Source organism: Sander vitreus, chromosome 13 (genome assembly GCF_031162955.1).
Source record: "Sander vitreus isolate 19-12246 chromosome 13, sanVit1, whole genome shotgun sequence".
Classification (NCBI taxonomy): Eukaryota; Metazoa; Chordata; class Actinopteri; order Perciformes; family Percidae; genus Sander; species Sander vitreus.
Window position 1 is genome coordinate 63913 of NC_135867.1, and position 21332 is coordinate 85244.

At 41.8% G+C, this 21332-nt stretch overlaps 2 protein-coding genes across 2 annotated transcripts; both read left to right on the forward strand.

Moving 5' to 3' along the window:
• Positions 1-11990: 11990 nt before the first annotated feature.
• On the forward strand, positions 11991-12962 carry LOC144528166 (odorant receptor 131-2-like). The gene has a single exon (XM_078266644.1). The coding sequence runs from the start codon at positions 11991-11993 to the stop codon at positions 12960-12962; it is 972 nt and encodes a 323-aa protein (XP_078122770.1).
• Positions 12963-15455: 2493 nt separating this feature from the next.
• Positions 15456-18550, forward strand: LOC144528167 (odorant receptor 131-2-like). The gene is made up of 2 exons (XM_078266645.1): positions 15456-15519; positions 17814-18550. The coding sequence occupies exons 1-2, from the start codon at positions 15456-15458 to the stop codon at positions 18548-18550; spliced, it is 801 nt and encodes a 266-aa protein (XP_078122771.1).
• Positions 18551-21332: the final 2782 nt, after the last annotated feature.

Here is a 21332-nt window from a genome sequence, read left to right on the forward strand (position 1 = left end):
AGCACTGGACAGCACGGGCTCTGGCTTGCTGGACAGCACGGGCACTGGTCCACTGGACAGCATGGGCACTGGTCCACTGGACAGCATGGACTCGGGGCCACTGGACAACATGGGCTTGGGGCCGCTGGACAGCATGGGCTGTGGCTCGCTGCACAACACCGAGCTCCGGTCCGCTGCACAACACCGAGGGCTCTGGAGGACTGTTCATCAGCTGAAGCTCTCGAAGGCGGGTCCGCTGAGACTCTGAAGGGCTGGTCCACTGAGGCTCTGGGAAGCTGCACATCAACTGGAGTTCTGGACCGCTGCACTTCAGCTGGGGTTCTGGAAAGCTGCACCTCAGCGGGATTTCTGGAAAGTTGCATGTTAGCAGGGTTTCTGGAATGCTACACGTCAGCTGGGGTTCTGTAAGGCTGCACGTCAGCTGGGGTTCTGGAAAGCTGCACGTCACCTCGGACTCTGGAAAGCTGCACGTCAGCTCGAACTCTGGAAAGCTGCACGTCTGAGGCTCGGAAAGACACACAGGCTTGGAGACAGGAAGGTTGGTTGGCTGCTGAAGTTCCGGAAGGCTGCCAGGCTTGGAGACAGGAAGGCCTGCTCCATAGAGAGCCAGCGAGCCTCCATGAGATTGAGAAAATTATTATTATGTGTTTTATTCAATTATAGGCCTAAACTACGAGTTCACTTCTTTTATTGAAACTAATAAAAGGTTCTAAATAAATTATAACATTTTCTAAGTAACTTATAAAATTTTCTAAATAAATAGGATAAATAGGTCTGGTATTATTTTTACAACTGAAATTTCTTTTGTTATTACATTTGAAAAGTCCCGAAAAAAGGTACCATTGGGTACCGAAACCAAATATCAGGTACAGGTATCGATACTGATAACAATGTAAACAGTACCCAACCCTAAAGATGAATAGCTTGACTGTCAAAGGATCAAATGTTGTATTTTTTGCTCCCAGAACAACTGGCATATTTTAAAAGACAAAAATCTCGTCACCTTTAAATTGAAAGGTTCTATCTGACTTTGTCGTCAATATTGTCAAAATTTTGTTATTCACAGATTCATATTCTGTATTAACTGTATATAATATTGTACGTATTAACCCTACTAAGTCAACGCTGTAGCCTGTAACAGGAGGAACACGTTCTTTATAAGTCTTATTTAATATCTCCAGATCAATTGTAGCATCAATAAATAATTATTATTCAAAAATTCAACTTGCATATGTTCGTCTTGATGTAGCTGTAGCTCGTTAGCTGACAGCTAGCCCTTTCTATAGAGTCCTTCGGTGTTTTTGTATCCCTTCCAGAAGCTTAGTAATCTGGCCGGGAAGATAGGGACATTTCGGAGACCTTGCACAATAATTCCAGAGTGATACATCCATGTTTGAGAGGCTATTTACTGTATTCAGTCATCTTTTTGTACAAGAACCGATGTAATCAAGTTAGCTGGGTTCCATCTTGGATAGTAATGTCTTGACTGACTCTATAGTCATATAACAATTATATATACATATAATATTATATATAACAATCTCATATGCTTCTTGACCTGGATCCAGAAAGGCTGTGACATTGGCCTTAAGCTGCAGCAAATACAACTTTATGGAATGACTACTAGCAAGCTATCATCCTTACAAACCAAAGTCGACACAATTCATCTTCCACCACCTTCCCGGCCCCTTCCCACCCACTTATTTACTTTGTTCAGAGTAATCCCTGAAACCATTAGTGATACAGTGGCATAAACCGATCCCCTGGCGTCTTATGCTGCTCGCTACATCGGTCCGCTTGTGTTCCATTGGCACATACGGTTCGCTAGGCCACTGTCAGGGACAAACAGTAAAGTTATCTCATATATTCTTGCAGATGTACCCAATGTTAATACTAGAGTTATACTTAGCTAACATGGCTATAGAGTTAGCCTAGCCTATTGTAATCCGGCGTGTGGCTGGATTTAAGGTTTTGTTCCTTAGCTTCTGCTCTCTGTATGTTGGCATTCTCAAAATCCCTTTGCTATGGGAAACAACCTTCAAGCCTGCGAGCTGCACACTAAAAATGGCAGGTTTTGAAGAAAATTTAGATCAAGCAACATGGCAGGCATGCTGGTTTCTTTCAGGGAATAATTGTGAAGATTTAGGAAGAATATGTTTACGGCATTTACTATGTTACTGGGATGTTTTGGGACTGATTGGTGAGATTGCTGTGGACGAAGTACACACGGCGATACGCTGGTAAGAGAAAATTACATACACTGGCATGTGCGTGCCAGTGTAAACAGGAAGCAGATTGTCTGATGTTACTCTGTGGTTGAAAATCATAGATTTATGAGTTGAAAATACAGAAAATACTTTGGAGAAAGAACAACAACTGTGAAAAGTAGAACCAAGGAATTATTTGCTTCGACCGACAACAAGGTGGAAATGTTACTGAAAGATATGAAGGCGTACCTAACCGATAAGATTAACTGAAGTGTGTCATCGTTTCTAAAGGTCTCCGTTTGTGTCTGTCCAGACTACAAAGCAACCCCGGAGTTTTCAAACCAAAACGGGGGGAGCAGTGTTTCCAAATGTCTCCCCTTTTAGAGGCTTGGAAAAGAGGGAGTACTGTGGACGGGAGGCGTAAATGTAGAGAAATATATAAATAAACTTAGCACAAAAAGTAAGGAAATTTGTGTAACACTAATTTGTCTACCAAATTTGTGTTTGTTAGATTATTTCTCTGTGGTAACAATGCTTTTTGGCAATAAATTGTATACCGTTGGAAATCCTGTTTAGTTCCCTTTCAAATGGTGCCCCATTTGTAAGGAACATGCATTTGTGGGATGAGCAGCAGCTCTGAGTATGTGGGTTGCGGCCATGAAAAATTTGCCAAATCTTCTCTGCCATTGCCAAACATATGCAACACGTGCAGTGGAACCTGAACATGTGGAGGAACGTTATGTTCAGTGATGAGTCCAGATTCTGCCAATGGCAGTTGGATCATAGGGTCAAAGTGTGGAGAAGCAAACTCATATTCTCCTGGATCTGGATCCAGACTAGCAGTGACATTGGCCTTAGCCTGCAGCAAATACACCATTATGGAATATCTGAAGAAACAAAAGGCTCCTTTGGCTTGCTGTAGTTGTACTAGCAAGCTACATAACATACAAAGTAAAATCTATCATGTAAAAAAAGTTAAACTTCTCCATCACCACAAATACCTCTTCAGTGCAGAATCCCAAATTATCCATCGATGTTGAGCAGTCAAGTCAGGAGGTTAGAGGCCATGTTCATTTTCAAAAGAGCGAAGCTGATCTGGTGCTGTTTTTTCCTGCAGTGTACGGTATATATGCTTTGTCCTCAAAGCCCCTTACAGGACATCATTACATCAGCATGGTCATTAGATTAGAAATGAATGATGTAATCCCTCTACCGCTGTGTGACATTTTTTCCACTGCTTTCAATACATCCACTGCCTGTTCTATTTTTGGCTTTCAATTAATGTACCTAAACTCAAGTAGCTTTGATTTACATAAAAAAGGAAGTCATTATAACTTATTATCCCATTTAAAGATAGGTTTTATTTGGAGACAGAATTTACAAAGTTGTGAGAGTCAGTAAAAATGGAAAAAAAAAATGTTTAAAAATAAAAAGGAAACTTGTTTTTGGGAGAATAAAACTACTCTGGGCTGAGATTTCCTAGTAACCTTACCAAAAAGGCTCAGGATGCTGCAAATGCTTTTAACACAATCCAACCCCACCTGCTGGTGAGAAAAGTGGTGCATTTGGGAGTAAATCCCCAATTGATCTTATGGATCTATAACGTCTTGACGGGCCGCAGTCAGCAAGTCAGATTTAACTCATGTATATCATCCTTAAAAACTATAAACACAGGGGCACCACAAGAGTGCGTTCTGTCGCCTATTCTATCCACATTGTACACCAATAATTGTCAAGCCTCCTCTTCAGCCCACACTTATTTGAAATATGCTGACGACACAGCACTGGTTGGCTTTTTAAAGTCTGACATTTCTTCTGTGAATGGATTCCAGAGGGTTTCACTCAATGGTGTTCTGATCATTTTCTTGAAATCAATGTGAAGAAAACAAAAGAGATGGTCATAGATTTTAGTAAAAATACAATAATAGCCCCCCCTTCTAAGATCAATGGTGAACTAGTAGAGAGTGTCCCAACCTACACATATTAGGGAGTTGAAATTGACTCTAAACTAACTTTTAATGAATGTGCACTGAACAAAACTATGAAAATGCACCAGCGGATGTTTTTCCTTAGGAAACTAATCACTTTTAGATTAGACAGACATATTCTTGTAATGTTTTATAAAAGTACCTCCAGAGTCTTCTGTCCTTTGGCCTTATCTGTGTGTTTGGTAACATGCATGTTAAGGACCAAAGGAGACTGCAGCGCATGATCAAGATGGCCAATAAGATCATCGGACTTGACCAGGTGTCAGCAGTCCAGCTGTATAACGAGCTTATCTTAAATAAGATTGACCAAATCCTCAATGACCCCACTCACCCTCTTCATCATACTCATCATCATTTATGAGAAGCAACAGGTCATCTGGTAGAATTTTACAACAGAGAATTAGAACAGAAAGGTACAATACATCATTTGTGCCTACAGCGATCAGACTGTATAATGACCGAGCACATCGCAGGCACTTTAATCCCTTTAATACTTTAACTGGATGGTAGATCTCAATTATTAATGTTTTGTAAACGTCAGATGTCGGATTGTCATTGCCATTTCTCTAGTATTGTTATTCTTTTCTCTATACATGTTTATTGGCTTGTCTGTGGTGTCCATATGTTTAGAGAATATGTTGTGACAAGGGCGTGTAATGAATGACCACATGAACTTCCCCTTGTGGGATAATAAACTTGACCTTGACCTTGACCTTGAAATGTTGGTATAATATGAAAATGGCTGGTGGATTTAAGAAAATTATTTATTGAGTTAATCATAACATATATGTCAGTGGCTTGCTGAGCTTTACATTGTTAGTTAAATTCCTAACCTGGCCTGACCTTTGATAAAGTACTTATTGGACTTTAACTTATCATTGCACTTACAATAACAAGGGTAGCTGTCCTTTTTTTAAAACCCCCCCAAAAATGGCCTCTGAAATGACCTCAGGGTGCTCTGTAGCCAGCTCCCATTAACCTTTTTTTCGGCTAAATTGAACTGTAAAGACCGCTAAACGTAACTGTCACGTGACCACCCAGCAGTTGACTTGTTTTTTAGGATATCATAGGAATTGGTGTGCATACGTTTTCGTACGAATCCATTCATGAGAATGCATTGAACAGGGCTGTGGAATCACTGTTCCTTCCCACATCTGATGGCCATGTGTTGTATATATGTGTAGTATTAAAAAATATAATATATAATTGTAGCTCGCCCATAAGATGTTTACATTAGTTTTATCAATGTAAAAACGTATTATTCTGCTTTATCATTTAATGCCCTAAAGAAAACAGAAAACAGCAGTAGATGCAAGGCAGTAAAAATTAGACTCCTGCTAAACTTTCCAACAAATTAGGTGTCTGGGGAAATACTCTGAGGTATCACCGAGAGAAATCCCCACAGCTGACCCGATCCCCTGATAACTCATTTATACACATTTAATATTCAAACCCATCTCGTCATTAAATATTGATATAATTAATACCTCCAGTGGGTGTTTATCAGTAATCTTAATGATGTGTACCTTTTGTGGAGACAAAGTATGGCAAAGTTTAACAGGTCCAAAGTAAATGGAGCAAACTTTAATCTTCAATGTCTGTACTCAAGTTTGAAGTTACATGCAGCTGTAAATAAACATAAATTGTGTAAATAATGTTTCACATTTTGAGCTTCTCTTGACAGGAGTTTTATGTTAAACCTGTTCTCCAAGCCTAAAGTGGGGCTGGAACCGACACCAACATCATTGTTTGCCAACATACAGAAGTGCATAGTTAGGTATAGTTTCCAAAGTAGTCTCCACAGCACTGTGAAGTAAGGTCTGGCTACACCACAGATGCATTCAGGGGTAAAGGCCCTGACACACCAACCCGATTATCGGCCGTCGGACAGTCTGGCGAGGTCAGTGACTCGAGTCCGTTCCGTGTGTTCCGTGCTGTCGTCCGTCCGAGGAGCTGTCGGCCTTCATTTTGGCCGACCTGACTTGTTGCGTCAGAGGGCGGGCAGTCGGACTCCATGACCAATCTGATTGGTGGAGAGCTAACCCGGAAATGACAAGCGGGATGAGCGTGACTAAGCCTCTCAAAATCTGATGAAAGTCTTTTAAACTGACCTTTGTTGATCTGAAATGAAGACAGATTCAGCAACTGCACGGCCTATTTCTCTCTTCAAATGTTTTCAGAAACACGTTTTGGTGAACTATTTTCGTAAAATATGAGATTGTATTCCGAACGAGCCGCCATTATGCCCGGTTGAAAAATCCGGGAGCAGCCAGACCCACGTGATGCGTTCGTCCAATCAGCTGTCGGTTTTAATACCGACAATACAGAGTAGCACCGCTTGCTGTTATGGAGACGTATTACACGCTCAAGTGTGCGTCGCTTCGGTGTGTTCCGAGGCACTTTTTTGAAAACGGCAACACACAGAGAGCAGAAGGTGAGGGACTCACGCGCCAGATGTCGGGCAATAATCCTGGAAATGTACTTCTGTTGACTATTTCCAAGTTAATCTAAAGCATATATGTTATCTAACTATAATTTGAGGAGGTTTGAGGAACCTCTGTGCAAGCTTTAATACTACTCTCTACTCTTGTCTCTCTTAATACTACATAATGTTACAGCGCCACAGTAGAGCTGCTGCTATGACCAGTGCGTCACATACAGAAGCTAAAGGTTGATGTAATGAAAATGATGTGTTCAATGGACCCTCCTCATTTCTGCTGAACATAGAGATACAAGTTTTGACTTGATATCGTACTTTCAGGAAAGTGCATTGGAAAGAGATTAATGAATTATAAAAGTGTGATCTTAATTTCAGAACCCCAAAGCAATAGTGGTGCATAGAAGTTTGACATCACTTTCAGAGTTCTTTGACCTTCTGGCGAGCAAAGGTCATTCATAGGAACTTTCTCCAGCTGGTTCGGTGTTGGGCGGTCTTCTCTGCATCTTTCCAGGATGATGTTTTTTTCGTTATGCTCCACAGACATTCTCCAGCTGTTCTTGGGCCTTCAGACTTTCTTTCCCTTGTGGGTCCCAGGTCGTGTTGGAGGGTGGTGCTTGTCTGGGGCAAATACCTTTCACTTCCAGACCTTGCTGTATGTTTTTCATGAATGTTTCTGTAATTGTTTTTGTTCCACTAAGCGGATGATTGGTCCACCTTGCTTTACCAGAGCCCCCTTAGCCAGCATGTTTGCGGGTGCATCCAGGCTGGCCTTTATGGTAACCGTAGTGGCAGGAGTCATTAAACCACCCAACGTACTTCGCCGTGCCTGGCAATCCCGTACTTAAGCTGTTTCCACCTCTCATAACTTACACAAAGGGTTGGATTTTAAAAGGTTTTGTTTCTTCAATGAACTCTGAATTTGCACCTGTGATCCTCTAGATTAAGACAAGATTGATGAGACTTTTTGTATAATTTCTTTATAGTGGATTGACTCTTTTCAAGGTCATAATGAACATTGATAAATGCACACTTTCATAAAAAAATGTAAAAAGATTCCTACCTTAACATTGAGTATGTTTACATGCACATCAATATTCCACTATTATTGATATAGGTCATGTAAACAACATATTCTTGGTTGGATATTTAGAATAAGGCCTTTTCACCACATATAGCATTTTCCAATTAAGACATTTGGGATATTCCGGTATTATTCGGATTTTAGAGGCATTCTTTGGACGTGTATACAGCCCATTTGGAATATGTGGGGTTTTACTGCAGTTTACGTCCAGTTTACAGCCTCTTGCCTGTTTACGGGGTTTTGGTCAGCTCTGTGCGTTGCTATGGCTGCTGTATACAAACCAACCAGCCGACAGTTTGCAAGGCTGCAGACCCGATAAGAACTTTTAAACATTATCAAAGACTTAACCTTATCAACAGGTTTTTGAATATGAGCCGATCTTTAAGAATCTGGTTGAAGGAATGAAAGAGGGACGCTGTATTCACACGCTCCAACAAGCCCTCCACCGCTGGAACACTTTGACAAAATCTTATTTTGCACGGCTACATGTAAACGGGAATATTAGAATATTCACTTTCATTAGCCATGTAAACAGCTTAGTCGGAAAATCGTCTTTTTCGGAATAAGGGCAAAAAACTGAATATTATGTGCATGTAACAGTAGTCACTGACCCCTGACCTATTAACTGTAATGTGCTTACAGAATATCTACAACTAACAGATGAGTGTTGAAATGACCTCTATAATGTCTCATACTGCATTTCCTGTAATGGTCAATAGATACTGGCTCAAAGAAAACTGTACTTTAATCAATCGTAAAATCCTTTGAATTATATTTAAAAATACAAAATAACTATGTATGTGTGCATAGTTCATTTGACTTCTGCCAACAACTTTTTAATGTAGAGACGCCGGTCGTTATGTCTTGGGACGTGTTTCCTTAAATCTCATGTGCCTTTTGCTAAATCTAGAATGTAAATATTGTTGTGGCAGCGTTGTTTTTCAGCTGCTGAAACTCTCCTGGTAGCTCATTTAGACACATTAAATATTCAAACCCTTACTCATTAATGTTTTCAGTAAATATTGACATAATGAATGATTCCTGTGGGAGTTTATCAGGAATCATGGAGAGGGGATGACGTGTACCTCTGTGGAGACAAAGTAAAAGTTTAACAAGCAAAAAGAAGTAAAGTCCAAAGTACAAACTTTGATCTCCAGTGTCTGAAACTAAAACTTCTTTGTCAAAAATTGTGCTTAACCATTTCAAGCTGCACTTGATAAGATACAAAGTAAAGCTGCAACAAAGAGGAACATCTCTTCTCCACCTCCTTTTCATTCTTTCTTTTCCAACAAGGTGCAAAAGCACAGATGGTATACTTTACAGAGTAATATAAAATATATATAACTAGTTGTTAACAATTATATATACAAAGTGTAACAAATGACAAAAGAAATATACAAGTTATATATAATATAATATACAAAAAATATTCAAATCCAGTGCCATCTGTCTCCCTGGAAGTGATTTTTGAGTTAGGGTGACGTCACAGTAATTTGGTTTTTAAGGTTTTTATTTATTTTTATTGTTTTTTTTTTAACATCACAATGGTGGCATGGCGGCATACACCTTAAACCTTGGTTTGTAGAAACTATTAAAAAAAATGATGAAACTAAAACTAAAGAAGTAGAGTGTTTCAAAGAAGAATGATATTTATTCATGCAAGGAGTTTTTGCAATGGAAGTTTAACGTTGACCTTAATGAATATACATTCTGAAATTCAGGAATAGAAACAATTACAATGTCTTATTCATTCTGGAAGGATTTCCACAATTTGGTTAATAATCTGGATATGCCAGCCCTAATTTATAGTAACACTGAAAATGTGGAGGACACATTTATATTTTAAAATTTTTGTTTAATCATTTGATAATACTCGCCAAATATTTTATACACAAATGCAAAAGTTAACTTAAAGGTGCAGTAGGTAAGACTTATAAAACTCCCTTTCTGTCATATCTGCTGAAACTGACCCCATGTTCCAGTAGAACTACATGACGCAGGTCATTTAGAAAAAATAATCCGGCTCCTCTGGCACCACCTACAGCCGGAGTGGGATTGGCAAAAATCCACCGCTCCATTCAAGGCCGGGGGGGTCAGTGTCAATCACTGCTCATGCACACGCATTCATTCTCCCTTGTGGGGGGAGGGGCTTAGGAGACCGTTTGGGCTTCAGCAGAAAGGGGGGAGGGACTGAGAAGTTGTCGATGTTCAAATTCTTTGGCTAAGTCCTGGACCTTCACAATCCGACCTACGGCACCTTTAAAGTTTCTTAGATTCCTTACAATTGATTCGTGACATCATAGTGATTCGGTCTATTGGAAAATAATGGAACATCCTTAGTTTACATTGATTGACAGCTTTCATTCAGGAAGCACAGAGTTGTTGTCCTGGCCGAACAACAGTTTTTACAGTTTTTATAACAATGTAGCGCAAGATAACACCGTAAACAAAGGAATATAGGCTATGTGTCTCTCACCGTTCTGATGCTGGGATATGGGAGATGCTTTTAAAATGTCCGTAATCCTTGCCGATGTTCACCATGCTTATTATCTATTAGAGCTAACGTTATAGCCTAAGCTAACATGACTAATGATACCAGATTACACTTATTTGTGGCATGTTCAACTTAGGCTATTAGTACAACACAATCACATTAACGTTAACATTAATACACCATGTCATGACTCATTATTTCTGTTTCTGGAATAATCAGACTGCTGGCCAGGCTCACAGCCAGGGTGCGATTTCTGAAAAAAGCAGAGGTGGGGACGTTTTTCCCTTTCAATACCATGGGTAGTGCCACTCAGCCAGCCATGCCGAAACACATATTCATGACTTCAATATTCAATGGAAAATGAGCTCATATAGCACAACATGGTGTCAACATAAAACACGTGGCGAAACAAAATACTTTAGCCCAGGAAATTTGCTCATTCCTCTGGAGTGGTTTAATCCAAACAACGATCTTTTTCCTATATTTAGTCGTTTTAGTGCCTGACTTAACCGTCATCGCCATGGCCCCTGAAAGGACCGTTACCTGGTGGTGCAACGTGACATCATGACTTTGCGTAAGTATACACGCCACTTTCCGAAAGCCAAGAGAAGCGTGTTATCTGTACGCATTTTCAGCTGTCGGCGTGTATGGTTACGTTGTATACAGCTGACTGCAGTCTGCAACGTCTTTCTAAAGCCACGTGGCGTGTGGGGGTTGGATTGAAAAGAAAAAAACGGTTTGGATTAGGAAAAGAACAAACGAGGAAAGGAAACATGAGGGACACAAAGGAAACACCACGTTCGTGCACGATCTCCGCTGTCCTGTGTGAAAGTCCACTGTTCACACAGTCCACCCATCCACCACCCCGACCAACCTCCTCACGTGGATTTTCGGCCTTTCATACGGCGTCAATTCACACGCAATCGCAAGGTAATGTATGTCAATGGAGGCCAAACGGCGTTGATAAACGCGAAATAGCGAGTATGTGTCTTTATATCACGCAAATCATGGCATATGAATTGGCGTGTCATACATACAATAATGTTAAACTGTTCACGTAACAGCGCTTTACTTAGTTTTAAATACTTATATTCCTATATTATAATGGTCTATTGGGGAAGTAGCATTGGTACAACTCCATCCAGCCGCAGGCTCTATCAATGAGACTCGCGGACAAGAGGCGTTTATTTCCCCGATCGTTTGTTTAAATAACTCAACACATTATAATTACACACATTATAAGATTAACTGGAACCTGTGGTAAGAGATTGCTGGCGTAACAAGCTCGCTGACCGCGCTCTCACTTACAGACACCGGCCATTTAGCAGGAAGAGGGGAGCTGCAGGCCCTGGAGCTCTGCCCGGCAGCGGCGTTTGGTAGTCCATTAACCCAAAAAACGGTGCATGAAGAGTGATATCTGCCAGTGTGAAATTATGTAATTTGCTCGTGGAGCATGTTTTATCGCACTCCCGGGATATGACATAATCCTGATGCCATACGGACATGTGATGGTGTCACATGAAATGGGTGTGAAGACAGAGCTCATATACAGTATATAAGTGTGGACAAACCTCACAGACCAGCTTTGCTCACATACAAGCAAGCACAAACCCTTAACCTGCTAACTGTTGAGAGGGGAAAATGTACGTGGACGATTTGAGATTTTTCATGTGAACTCAATAGGCATGTCTGCTGACGTTGGATCTTAGTTGTCGTGGAAATACAATCTCGAAGAAATCCATTGTGTTCAATAGGTGACTGTCTTAATTGCTTCGCAAACATGTCATATGCAAATAAGTCTCTGACCAATGTCACTGCTGAACAGCAGTCTCAGGGGTTACTGGAAAGATTGTTATTCTCCACTGTGACTACAGTGCCGTGCTGTGTGTTTCTCTACATTAATGGGACCATGTTATTCACCTTGAGGAGTAAAACTGTTTTTCGTGAGACTTCCCGTTACATTCTTCTGTTTAACCTCCTTTTTGCAGACACTGTACAGATGGCAGTGAGTCAGTTACTATACATACTGGCTGCTTGTCAACTAAGGCTAACATATCCTTTATGTGGTGTTCTCACCATGCTCACTGATCTCACAAATGGAATCTCTCCTCTCACACTGGTGGTGATGTCTCTGGAGAGATATGTAGCTGTGTGCTACCCACTGAGGCACTCTACCATCATCACCATCAGAAACACTGAAGTGGCTATCGTTGTGGTTTTGGTCTTCTGTTCACTAAATACACTCATACAAGTTATTTTACTGTTAGATTTTCCATTTAAAGACCTAGAGAGCCTGCAGATGAAAGAGTTTTGCTCTCACATATCCATGTTTCTTGGCCCAATGTCTGATATTTATGATAAAGTGTACACTTGTGTTCTGTTTGTATCAGCTGGTGTGGCAGTCATTTCCTCCTATATTGGTGTGATGATAGCAGCCAGGTCAGCCTCCACAGACAAAGCTTCAGCACGAAAGGCTCGTAACACACTGCTGCTGCATATGGGGCAGCTGGGCCTCAGTCTCTCCTCAACCATTTACAACCCCATCATCATTGCTCTTTCGAGAATTGTAACAAGGATAGTATTTGTGCGTGCCCAGAATGTTTTATATGTGTGTATTTTCATCTTGCCAAGATGTCTGAGTTCTCTCATTTATGGCATAAGAGATCAGACCATCAGACCTGTCCTCATAAACCATCTATGTTGTCGACTGAAACTCTCAGTCATCTCAGTCAAGGCTAAGGTCTCACCCTAGACTTCATGAAGAGGATCAGGCTTTTGTATTTGCTTGTAAATGGAGTCTTAACAACCCAAGAAGAAGCATATCCTTGATTTAGCAAGAAACAAATTGAAAACTCCTGTAGTTTCCCAGTAGTATTTTTCCAACCTGGACCCTGACTTCCTATGTATTACATGTAATGTATGTGTGAGTAATCTGGACAAACATAATTGACATTGGTCCAGTATTGAGCGAGAATGCTGTAACCGGCAGCCCCAATCAGGCAGCAATGTAATGAAATGCAAATGCTCACCGTTCATTTCCCCAGTTCTGTCTCATTTCAGTGGCGTCAGCAGTCGTGACCCTGTACGCACACTGTGTACATTTCTTTGTTTATGCACCTCTGTTGTTATTGTTGTTACCAGATATATATACTATATATATATATATATATATATATATATATATATATATATGTACATATATATATATATGTACATATATATATGTACATATATATATGTACATATATACTGTCTTTGTATACTGTGTCTGTGTCCAGGGTCTGTATGCAGGTTTCGGCCTAAAAGGAAGTTTTTCCTCGCCACTGTTGCACCAAATGTTTGCTTGTGGGAAATTGTTGGTTCTTTGTAAATTATAGAGTGTGGTCTAGACCTACTCTATCTGTAAAGTGTCTTGAGATAACTCTTGTTATGATTTGATACTATAAATACAATTGAATTGAATTGACTATACCCTAGCTGTGCATTTATATGTAACAGATCTGTTTCTGTGAGTATATGTTAGAGACAGAAATGAAGATTTAATGAATGGAATGGAAATAAAAAGGATGGCTTAGATTAGGATATTGACCTAAACTGGTAAATATGTATATTTTTTAGAAATCTTGGAGGCAGTTTTTGTATCTCCATTACATGCAGTCGTGCAAAATAGGATTTTTATTTTTTTTTAATTCAGGGAAGGTTCACTGAGAGGAAGCCTCTCTTTTGCAGGAACACCCTGATGACATTCACACAGTTACACATTCATACGGTACCTGGAAGCTGATGCGGGTGTATGGCGTCAGATTTATCTCATATCTCGCGAGCGCGATAAAACATGCTCCACAAGCAAATTATATAATTTCACACACGCAGATATCACTCTTTGTGCACTAGTTCAACAATCGAAAGTGAGCTGGCAGCTGCGAGCGTAAAACTTAACATAGGGAGAGGGAAAGGATGGCACCTGCACGTATAAAACTAAGCAGCACGCACAGACAGCAGTCCACGCACCTGCGAGTGTCTCCTGTGCGAGCGGAGGAGGGCATACACGCTCTCGCAGGTAAACTCTGCTCGCGAAGTTGATTTCAGCACCTCCGCATGAAACTGACTTTTGACATTTTGGGGGCGGAAACCAAGGAGGAACTGGCCCTCCTCTGATTGGTCACTTTCAAACCGATCCCACCCAAGGACCTCCTTAGTTTACCTTGATTGACAGCTATCATTCAGGAAACTCTGAGTTGTTGTCCTGGCCGAACAACAGTCTTTATAACGATGTAGCGCAAGATAGCACCGTAAACAAAGGAGAATAAGAATAAAAGAATATAGGCTATGTGTCTCACATCCGTTCTGATGCTGGGATATGGGAGATGCTTTTGAAATGTCCTTAATCTTTGCTGATGTTCGCGATGCACCCTTATCTATTAGAGCTAACGTTATAGCCTAAGCTAACATGACTAATGATACCAGATTACACTTATTTGTGGCATGTTCAACTTAGGCTATTAGTACGATATAACACAATCACATTAACGTTAACGTGCTGGAGCTGCTACCCCCGCGACCCGACCCCGGATAAGCGGATGAAGATGGATGGATGGATTAACGTTAACATTAATACACCATGTCATGAATCATTATTTCTGTTTCTGGAATAATCAGACTGCTGGCCAGGCTCACAGCCAGGGTGCGATTTCTGAAAAAAGCAGAGGTGGGGACGTTTTTCCCTTTCAATACTATGGGTAGTGCCACTCAGCCAGCCATGCCGAAACACATATTCATGACTTCAATATTCAATGGTGTCATGGTTGTGTGTTTCTGTATATGTTCTGTTTCCTGTTTTATTTTGAAAGTTCTCTGTTCTCCCTAGTCTTGTCTTGTTTTGCTTCCTGTCTTGTGTTTTCCCGCCTGTTCTGATTGTTCTGCCCCGCCCTGATGTGTTTCACCTGTTGTGTCACCTGTCCCTCGTTAGTCCTTGGTACCTGGTGTATTTAGTCCCTGTTCTGTCTTTGTCTCTTGTCAGATCATTTTATTCTGTTGCTGTGTATTCTGTTGGATGCTTTCTCTGTGCTGTCGTGGATTCAGTTTTTTGTGCTGCGCTATTCTTTCCAGTTGTGGATTCTGTTTTTCGTATGTTCCTGCCTGGCTACCTTCCTGAGGACACTTATATTGTAAGACTGTATTTTGTTTAATAAATCACCTCTAAACTGCTTTTAGGTCCAAGTCTTTCCTGACAAACTGTGACAGAATGGTCCGAACACAAATGGACCCAGCAGTTTTTGAGCCTCTCATTCACCCGTTGGACTCTAATGGTGAATTCATGATTGAATTTTTCCGCGGTCTGTATGAGGAGGATCCTGCCCTTGCTAGGTGCATCATGGAGGCTCGCTGGCAGGCTACTGAAAGAGAGTTTAGCTTTTCAGTCTCCAAGCTTGTCAGCCTTCCAGAGTTTCAGCAGCCAACTCGCCTCTCTGTCTCCAAGCCTGACGGCCTTTCCGAGCCTCATGTGCAGCAGACAACCAGCCTGCCTGTTTCTCGGCCTACTAGCTTCCTAGCTACAGGTTCTCTGTTCCTGACCCAGCCTGCTTCCTCGCCTGCTTCCCCGGAACTTTTGTCTGTTTGCTCAACTACTACCTGTCTAGCGGGTACCCCCAACAGCAAGCAGTCCTTTGAGGGGACCCGTCTGGCTATATTTCCTGGGACTCGTGGAGGCCGAAGACAGAGGAAGGGAAAACATGGCTCCCAGCGCCATGCCCTGTATCAACCTCTTGTCGGACCAGAGCTGACCTGTGTTCCTGAGCCTGAGCTGACCTGTGTTCCTGAGCTTGAGCTGACCTGTGTTCCTGAGCCTGAGCTGACCTGTGTTCCTGAGCCTGAGCTTGAGCTGACCTGTATTCCGGAGCCCATGCTGTGCAGCAAGCCTGATTCTGAGCTGTCCAGCGGTCCTGAGCCTGTGCTGTCCAGCGGTCCTGAGCCCGAGGTCTCCAGCGACCCAGAGTCCGTGCTGACCAGTGTTACTGTTCCTGAGTCTACCAGTGTTCCCGAGTCCGAGTTGACCATTGTTCCTAAGCTGACGTCCAGCCGTCCAGAGCCTTCGATGACCGCTCTTCCAGAGTCTTCCAGTCGTCCAGAGCCTTCGATGACCGCTCTTCCAGTCGTCCAGAGTCTGCGCTGACCGTTCTCCCAGAGTCTGCGCTGAACAGTCTTCTAGAGCCTTTGTTGACCGCGGCCCCAGAGACTGTGCCGTTGTCCGGCACAACAGAGACTATGCCCTTCCCCGGTACCCCTGAGACTTTGCCCGTCTCCGGCGTCCCAGAGACTTTGACTTTGTTGTCGGTGGTCCGCCCGACTTCTGCTCCCCGTGTTTTGTCGGTAGTCCGGCCGATTTCTGCTCCAGTCACCCTGTTGGTGGATTTGCCGACTTTTGATCCTGTTGCCTTGATTCCTGTGACTGTTCCAGTTACCTTATTGGCAGACCCACCAACTCCTGATCGTGTTGCCTTGTTGGCGGCGACTGGCCCAGCTGACCCGTCGTCGGTCTCCAGCTCAGCTGACCCTTCGCCTGTCTCCAGCTCAGCTGGCCCATCGCCTGTCTTCAGCCCAGCTGCCCATTCGCCTGCCCGGCCCACAGATGAGTTTCGCCTTCGCAGCCGGCCTTCAGAGGAGATTCGCCTTCGCCGACTGCCGCCATGCGGGCAGTAAACTGTTTTTAAAGTTGCTAAGCCAATATTAAGCAAAATAGTAATAACAATAATGGCAATACAATATCAATAATAAAAATACCATAAATATACAAATCATAACTCTAAGAATGAATGAATGAATTATTTAAGTGTAAGATCAACAGATAAGTCTTGAGACCCCTCTTGAAGGATCCAAAACGATCACATGAACGCAGAACACTAGGCAACTCATATCAGAGAATGCGCGCATATTTTAAGAGGACTGTCTGCAGGGAATGTGTCTGACCAATCACGGTGGGTTTGGGCCGCCTGGGCAAAAAATGCCAGGGCCAATTTCTTGTCCCAGTCCAGCCCTGGTTGAACTAGTGCATGAAGAGTGATATCTATATATAATTTGCTCGTGGAGCATGTTTTATCGCACTCCCGGGATATGACATAATCCTGATGCCATACGGACATGTGATGGTGTCACATGAAATGGGTGTGAAGACAGAGCTCATATACAGTATATAAGTGTGGACAAACCTCACAGACCAGCTTTGCTCACATAGAAGCAAGCACAAACCCTTTGTGATTTGAGATTTTTCATGTGAACTCAATAGGCATGTCTGCTGACGTTGGATCTTAGTTGTCGTGGAAATACAATCTGGAAGAAATCCATTGTGTTCAATAGGTGACTGTCTTAACATGTTGTATGCAAATCAGTCTCTGACCAATGTCACTGCTGAACAGCAGTCTCAGGGGTTACTGGAAATATTGTTGTTCTCCACTGTGACTACAGTGCCGTGCTGTGTGTTTCTCTACATTAATGGGAACCATGTTATTCACCTTGAGAAGTAAAACTGTTTTTCGTGAGACTTACCGTTACATTCTTCTGTTTAACCTCCTTTTTGCAGACACTGTACTGATGGCACTGGGTCAAGTACTATACATACTGGCTGTTTCTAAACTAAGGCTGACATATCCTTTATGTGGTGTTCTCAACATGCTCGCTGATCTCACAAATGAAATCTCTCCTCTCACACTGGTGGTGATGTCTCTGGAGAGATGTGTAGCTGTGTGCTACCCACTGAGGCACTCTACCATCATCACCATCAGAAACACTGAAGTGGCTATCATTGTGGTTTGGGTCTTCTGTTTACTAAATACACTCATACGAGTTATTTTACTGTTAGATTTTCCATTTAAAGACCTAGAGAGCCTGCAGATGAAAGAGTTTTGCTCTCACATATCCATGTTTCTTGGCCCAATGTCTGATATTTATGATAAAGTGTACACTTGTGTTCTGTTTGTATCAGCTGGTGTGGCAATCACTTCCTCCTATATTGGTGTGATGATAGCAGCCAGGTCAGCCTCCACAGACAAAGCTTCAGCTCTAAAGGCTCGTAACACACTGCTGCTGCATATGGGGCAGCTGGGCCTCAGTCTCTCCTCAACCATTTACAACCCCATCATCATTGCTCTTTCGAGAATTTTAACAAGGATAGTATTTGTGCGTGTCTATAGTGTTTTATATGTGTGTATTTTCATCTTGCCCAGATGTCTGAGTTCTCTCATTTATGGCATAAGAGATCAGACCATCAGACCTGTCCTCATAAACCGTCTATGTTGTCGACTGAAACTCTCAGTCATCTCAGTCAAGGCTAAGGTCTCACCCTAGACTTCATGAAGAGGATCAGGCTTTTGTATTTGCTTGTAAATGGAGTCTTAACAACCCAAGAAGAAGCATATCCTTGATTTAGCAAGAAACAAATTGAAAACTCCTGTAGTTTTCCAGTAGTATTTTTTTTCAAACCTGGACCCTGACTTCCTATGTATTACATGTAATGTGGACAAAAATCATTGACATTGGTCCAGTATTGAGCGGGAACGCTGTAACCGGCAGCCCCAATCAGGCAGCAATGTAATCAAATGCAAATGCTCACCGTTCATTTCCCCAGTTCTGTCTCATTTCAGTGGCGTCAGCAGTCGTGACCCTGTACGCACCCTGTGTACATTTCTTTGTTTATGCACCTCTGTTGTTGTTGTTGTTGTTGTTAACAGGGTTGGATTTTACCGGGGATTGAGAGCTCTGTTTTTCTGTGACACACTGCAACACATCTGTAGGTTTTCTCGGCGCTGTCTTGAGTGATCTATAAAACCTTGTCTCCGACTCGTATAGTGGAACATTACAGTGAGCATGTTTATACCTAACTGTCAATAAATGGATCTGCAAATCCAAAGTTACACACAAACTGGACATTAGTTTATTTATAGCCCAGAAAACACGGCTGAAACAAGTTCATACGCTCACCTCTCAGTTGCTTATTTAGATAGGCCTATATTATTTTTGCTGAAAGTCACTACAGCTATGACTACATTGTTTTGACCATCTGTGAAACTATAGTGTGAAAATGTGTGTGTGTGTGTGTGTGTGTGTGTGTGTGTGTGTGTGTGTAACTGGCTGCTTGTGGTGTAATTGGCCTTCTACATGACTTTTCATATGAGTTACTGAATGAGAGCTTCTTCAACGTACTCTGCAATAGAATCCTGCCGGTGCCACTGTCTTGTTTAGTCCTGAAAATTTATTATAGCAATCTTGCTGCCATCAAAGACTGGATGGCCTCTAACTTTCTGCAAATAAATATTGATAAAACCAAAGTTCTGGTTATCGATCGTGATCATGACAATGTATTTTTGTTTCTTTTTGAGAGAAAGAGAGAGAGAAACAGAAACAACACCCTCGCATTCAGACATTTCCAGCCAGCCAGGCCATGGGCAGACCAATCACAGCCTCTCACATGGGGCCAGTGTAGGAAGTCAAAATATATTTGGAAGGTGGAAACTTTTGCTGGCGCATAAAAAAATATTAATAAAGTAGTTGTTTTGTAATGTGAAATAAACAGCCCTAATTAAAATGTCAACAGTAGTTATCACCTTGTGCCAGCATGAATAAATAAAGAAAATACCACTACTTCTACTATATATATACACACACATATACACATATATATATATATATATATATATATACACACACATATACACATATATATATATATATATATATACTGTCTTTGTATACTGTGTCTGTGTCCAGGGTCTGTATGCAGGTTTCGGCCTAAAAGGAAGTTTTTCCTCGCCACTGTTGCACCAAATGTTTGCTTGTGGGAAATTGTTGGGTCTTTGTAAATGATAGTGTGGTCTAGACCTACTCTATCTGGAAAGTGTCTTGAGATAACTCTTGTTATGATTTGATACTATAAATACAATTGAATTGACTATACCCTAGCTGTGCATTTATATGTAACAGATCTGTTTCTGTGAGTATATGTTAGAGACAGAAATGAAGGGCCTTGCTCAAGGGCACCTCAGTGGGGCTAATGAGGGAGGGATAAGCGCTGCTCTTTCACTTTCCCCACCCAGATTTTATCCTGTTGGTGTGGGGATTGAACCCTCGGCCTCACTTCTCTAACCTTTAGGCCACCACTGCTTTCCACCGGTGGCAGACTTGTGTACATCGAGGCCAGGGTACTACAGATGAAAAACAGCATTTTGGCTAATTATGGCATTTTATTAATTTGCACTGTCCCCTTCTTAAATAAACTGACTTAAATGACTTTTTGGAGCGTCCCTCTTTCATTCCTTCAACCAGCTTCTTGAAAAGGTCACCTCATATCCAAAAACCTGTTGATATCCAAGTCTTTGATCAAGTAGTTGTGTTTCTCGTTTTCTTTTGGCCATGCATCTCTACCGCAGCCCTGCAAATGTCAGCTGGTTGGTTTGTGTACAACAACCATAACAACGCACAGAGCTGACCGTAAACTGTCACAAACTGCAGTAAAAACCCTGATTGAGACACATATTCTGAATGCTCTGTATACGTGTCCAAAGAACGCTTCTGAAACCTGAATAATACCGACATATCCCACAAGTCTTGGTCGAACATTCGGATAAAGGCCTCGTTCTGAATACATGGAGGCACTCTTCCATCGTCACAATCAGAAACACAGCAGTGGAAATTATTGCGGCTTGGACATTCAGTTTACTAAATACACTCACACAAGTTACTTTACTGTTAGATTTACCATTTGAAAACCTAGAGAGCCTGGAAATGAAAACTTCTTGTGGTACATTTGTAATGTTTCTTGGCCCAATGTCATATATTGATATGATATGATAATTATGATAAAGTGTACATTTGTTTTCTGTTTGTATCAGCTGGTGTGGCAGTCATGTGATGATAGCAGGCAGGTCAGCCTCCACAGACAAAGCTTCATCTCGTAAAGCTCGTAACACACTGCTGCTGCATCTGGTGCAGCTGGGCCTCAGTCTCTCATCTCGTTAATTGTAGCCATCTCAAAAGTTGTTACGAGGATAGTGCTTGTGCAGATCTAGAATGTTTTTTATGTGCTTATCATCATTCTCTCTAGGGGCCCTATCTTGCACCCGGCGCAAGTGTC

Excerpts from the sequence above, each read along its gene's own strand:
- LOC144528167 (XM_078266645.1), top strand. The coding sequence starts at position 15,456 with ATGGTCCGAACACAAATGGACCCAGCAGTTTTTGAGCCTCTCATTCAC. Across the intron at positions 15,520-17,813 it reads TCACCCGTTGGACTCTAATG|TACTATACATACTGGCTGTT; the intron begins GTGAATTCATGA and ends CACTGGGTCAAG.
- LOC144528166 (XM_078266644.1), top strand. The coding sequence starts at position 11,991 with ATGTCATATGCAAATAAGTCTCTGACCAATGTCACTGCTGAACAGCAG.